At 46.4% G+C, this 4,618-nt stretch overlaps 1 protein-coding gene across 1 annotated transcript in view; it reads left to right on the forward strand.

Annotated features, from left to right (window-relative positions):
• Positions 1–4,502: 4,502 nt before the first annotated feature.
• Positions 4,503–4,618, forward strand: part of LOC103194266 (major histocompatibility complex class I-related gene protein) — a 13,492-nt gene continuing 13,376 nt past the window's right edge. Inside the window, exon 1 of the mRNA XM_042780518.1 lies at positions 4,503–4,527. Within this exon, the coding sequence (XP_042636452.1) occupies positions 4,503–4,527 (25 nt within the window). The remainder of the gene's footprint in view (positions 4,528–4,618) is intronic.

Consider the following 4,618-nt stretch of genomic DNA (forward strand, 5'->3'; position numbering starts at 1 on the left):
GTGCTCCCTGAGTCTGTGCCCCTCAACTCTAGACCAGAGCCTAGGTACCTGGAACCCTGAAGATTGCTGCCCAGATGATGCAAAGCTGCTTGGGCTTGCACAAGTCTTTGATCCACCTTCCTGTCAAATAAAAAGGAAATTCCGACTTTGACAGGGAGAAGCTTTATTCAGAAAGAAAAAAGAGAAAGGAAAAGGGAGTACTGTAATGGTGGGGGAGGAGGACTACTACAATGGGGAGAAGACTCCCACCATAAGATCTGCCAGTGGCTCAAAGAGTTAGGGAAAAAGCTTTTTTTTTTCTTTTTCTTTTTAAATAGAGATGAATGTAAACAAGGATAGAAAACACCCAGGTGTGGGAGACTGGGATGAGTGGGTGACAGATATTAATTAGAATGTTTTATGCTGAGATCAGCCTATTCTTGGGGGAAGGGTGGTGGTCTGGGGGTGCCTTAAGAAGACTCAGACTGATGGTGGGCAAAAATTCAAGGACTTGAGAGAAAGAGAGAAGATTTACCAAAATTTGGTTTATAAGCATTTTGTTTCTGATGGATCAGTGGAGACAAGCAGTTCAGTTAATCATTTATAATGCAAAAGATGGAAATTTGGAGGGTCTGTGTTTCACTTTCGGGGGACAGTGGTGGTTCAGTGATAGAACTCTCAGCTTCCATGAGGGAGACCCAGGTTTGATTCTCAGCCAGTGTACCTCGTGTGCAGCCATCCCCCATCTGTCAGGCTTGGCATGTTGCTATGATGCTGAACAGGTTTCAGCGGAGCTTCCAGACTAAGATGGACTAGGTAGAAAACCTCGTGTTCTATTTCTGAGAATCAGCCAATGAAAACCCTATGGATCTCAATAGTCTGATCTGAAACCAATCATGGGTATGGCAAAGGACTGGACAATGTTTAGTTCCGTTGTGTATGGAGTCACCATGAATCAAGGCTACTCCACAGCAGCTAACCTCAACAACAACATGTGACATCCGTGAGTCTTATCTAAGTCATATGGGAGGGTGATTATTGTAGTAAGCCGTTTTTCTGAACATGGGGTGGGGGCAGGGGATTCTTTCACCATCACTATTTTCCAGTGTCACTGGAAAAATTCAGTATTAATGTTCCTAAGAGTAGACTGGGCTGCTGGTGAGGGCCCTCCTAGGCCCAAGGGATGGCCATGAGGCAGTGTTTGTGGGATATTTGGATGGGGCTGCAGCTAGAGGCTGGAGAACAGGGCCGCCTTTCACAGTGCCACATTCAAGTGTAGAAACTCAAGAAGGTGAAGATTTTTTAAATTTTAACTTGGTCTTTGAAGTCATTTGACAGGGTATTTGCTAAGGAAGGAAGATAGTATGTATTCAATGGTTTGCTAGCTTGATTTATTCCTTTAAATATTTGTATCTATGGTATATGTGCTTCCATGTTTCCTCTGGACTCATCCATGGAAATGTCAGGGCTAGTCCAGGGAATATCCCTGTAGATTGGTTTTGATGACTGGTGTGATAGTTGGAGCTGCATGTCAACTTGGCTGGACCCCAGTTGTGGGTGGTTGTTCCCATGATGGGATCAGATGACTGAGTTCTGAGTGGCCGGTCTTCCCAAGGGGAGTTTCCCTAGGGGTGTGGCCTGCTTGCAATGATATTCCAAGGACAATCTGGAAGAACGGCATTCCGAACTATAGACTTCCTTGAGTGAGCGGCTCACCGCTCGCCCTGGAGGTCTCGGATTCATCTTTTATTGGAAACAACAACCAATATACTGCATGCCAGCTTGAATCTCTCGGCTCTGCTGTGCTTGCGGGAACCAAGGCAGCTGCAAGCCCCATCTCCTCCAGAGACGGACTTTTCAGCTTGGATTTGTCGGCTCCTATACGCCGACTCGACGGCAAATAACAACAACAACAACAACAACATACGCTTGTGAGCCATTTACCTAAGATAAATCAATCTCTCTCTCTCTCTCTCTAAATATATATATATATACCTTGCTGGGGTTTTTTTGTGTTTCTCTAGAGAACCCAATCTAACACAACTGGTCAAGATGGCAGGAGGTAACAAGAGAAAAGGCTCTGAGATGGGTGTTTTCAGATAACAACTAGAAGAGTAGGGGAAGAAGGCTATCCTTTGTTGTGTACCTACTGTGTGCCAGCTCTTTGGTGTGGCAGGGAGCATTGGAGCCATCATCTCCCCCAGTTCCCCATTCTGATGCTATGCTATACTCCAATGTCCTAGGCCATTGGGTTCCCCCATGTTCTTATACCTCCTGCTTCTGCACACATGGTTTATTTTCTGCTCCTGCTGCCCCCCACCAACCCATACTCACCCCCAGCACTTTGGCCAGCTTAACTCCTACCTTTCCCTGAGATCTCCCCTAAGACATCATCTTCTCTTCAAAAATTTCTCTGAGTGCCCAAGGCCTGCACTTTGAAAATGCCTTGTCTGGGGAGGGAACACTCCTAGATAAATAGAGACAAGTATTGATTTGGGTGCAGAGAAAGGCAATATACCAAAAGTGAGTGACTAACACAATAACACGAAGGAAAAGGAATACAGAGAGAGAGGTACACGAGAGGTACAGACAACAAAGATAAACCCGTTCACATATACAATACTGTGTTATCAGTGATAATAAATATTAATCTGTGGGCAAATAGATGGGTAGACAGGCTGAATGATCAGGTATGTCTAGGCATACCTGAGAAAGTTCAGTGTGGGAGTGGCAGTGGCAGAGAGAGTTAAACAATTTGGTTTTATTTTAGTTTAGAAGGCTAGAAGTCCGAGTTCAAAGTGCCAGGGTCTAGGGGCTAGGTAGAAGCCCCTCAACCTTGGGCTTAAGTTCTGCCTCCTACTCCCAGCCCATTGGAGCTAGAGGCTTTTCTTCACTCAGATAGCTGCTGGCTGCTGAGACTGACAAGCCCAAGGTCGACAAGTAAAAAGGCACAGTCCCGATGTTACCAAACCCACGTGGCAGGCCATTAAGTCAAGTCTATTGAAAGTCCCAAGGTCGGCAGAGCATGGCAGGCTGCTGAACAATGACACAACTACACGCAGGTTTCAAGCATGCCATAAGCTAGAGACCATTCCCAAAGCAGCTGCTTATATATGGGAAGCAGACTGCATCCCTAAAGCAGCTACTCAGCTGCTTGTGATAGATTCCACCATTGAGTGGACTGCCAGTCTCATCATGGGGAATAACTACCACCAACTGCCCAGTCACTCAACCAGGCCCAACTAAGTTTAACTACCACAATTCCACCCCTTGTCAACTTGGCACCTGTACAGATCTTCAGTGGGTGGCATCTGTACAGATCTCCTTCACTGGGTGGCTCCAGTCCTCTAGTTCCTGAGTGGCAACCTCACCCCCTTGGCCTGGTGGGCTCCATTTCTCTCCCTCTTGGTCATGGAAGCCTTGGCCCCTCACTCTTGGGCAGCGGCTATAACTCCATCCCACTAGCTCACACTCCACACTCCAGAACTGAGTTGGTGAAGGTTTGGCTCTTTGAAACCTAAGGGGCTGTGGTGGTTCCATCCCCAAAGGCTATGGTCCTACCCTTGAGGCTGAGGCAGCTCTGCTTCCTGTTTCCTTGGTCTCTCTGCTTCTGCCAATTAATGCCCAGGGCAACCCACTCTACCAGGAATCTTCCTGCCCAAAGGACACTCAGCTATCTTGCTCTGTGAGCTGGCCAACCTGCTACTTCATCTCATGCCGGTCTCTTCTACCAATTAATACTTGAAGGCAGCCCACTCCGCCAGGAAGCCACCTGGGCAATGGCATCCGCTTTCTCCTCCATGGGCTGGTAAGGCTGTCGCTGTCTCACAACAGTTCTCTCAGCTCTGCCCTTGCCATCTCTCATGCCGGTCTCTTGGCTCTGTTCCTGTTGTCTCTCATGCCGTATGCCAGGGTCTCTCTGCCACGGTCTCGGGTCAACGATGCATTCCACTCCTGTTTCCACATTTTAGGTATCTGTCAGAGCAGCACTAGGTAACCAGAACAGAATATGGTACCAGGAGTGGGGTGCATCCTTGACCTGAGACCCTGGCAGAGAGGTAACCAGAACAGAGATCCTGGATAGACTGGGAGAACAATGTGGAACAAAAATAAAAATCATTAAAGGAAAAAGAAAAAAGGTCCAGGTTTGCTAGTCTGATAGAGCCTGGTAGAACCACTGAGACTATGGCCCCTAGTGTCTTTCAGGTCTGGAATTGAACCCACTCCTGTGGCATATGAGCTGAACATTTACATTAGGTAGATACATTCCTGGGAGAGATCAATCATGGGAGAATAGAAGGGCTGTGTATGCACAGGAAAATTGCTCCATGAGGCAGGAGTACATGGGAGGGAAGGACACAGGAAAAAGGTTAACTATGAGGAGGAAGTGAGAGGAGAATTGTTACACTGTAGGAAATTGCAGTCAATGTCATGAGACAAAAGTATATGTGAGCTGCTGTATGGAAAATGAATTTGCTCTGTAAACTTTCACGCAAATCACAATAAACATTAAAAAAAGAAAAATGGAGATTAAGATCTATCTCACAGGTGGGTTTGAAGATTAAATGAAGCATTACGTGTAGTAAGTACAGGTCCTAAAGCAAAATATTTCTTCAATAAGTGGTACCTTATTATTATG

This window comes from Orycteropus afer, unplaced genomic scaffold (genome assembly GCF_000298275.1).
Source record: "Orycteropus afer afer isolate SDZICR_OR568_19922 unplaced genomic scaffold, OryAfe1.0 scaffold00043, whole genome shotgun sequence".
Lineage (NCBI taxonomy): Eukaryota > Metazoa > Chordata > Mammalia > Tubulidentata > Orycteropodidae > Orycteropus > Orycteropus afer.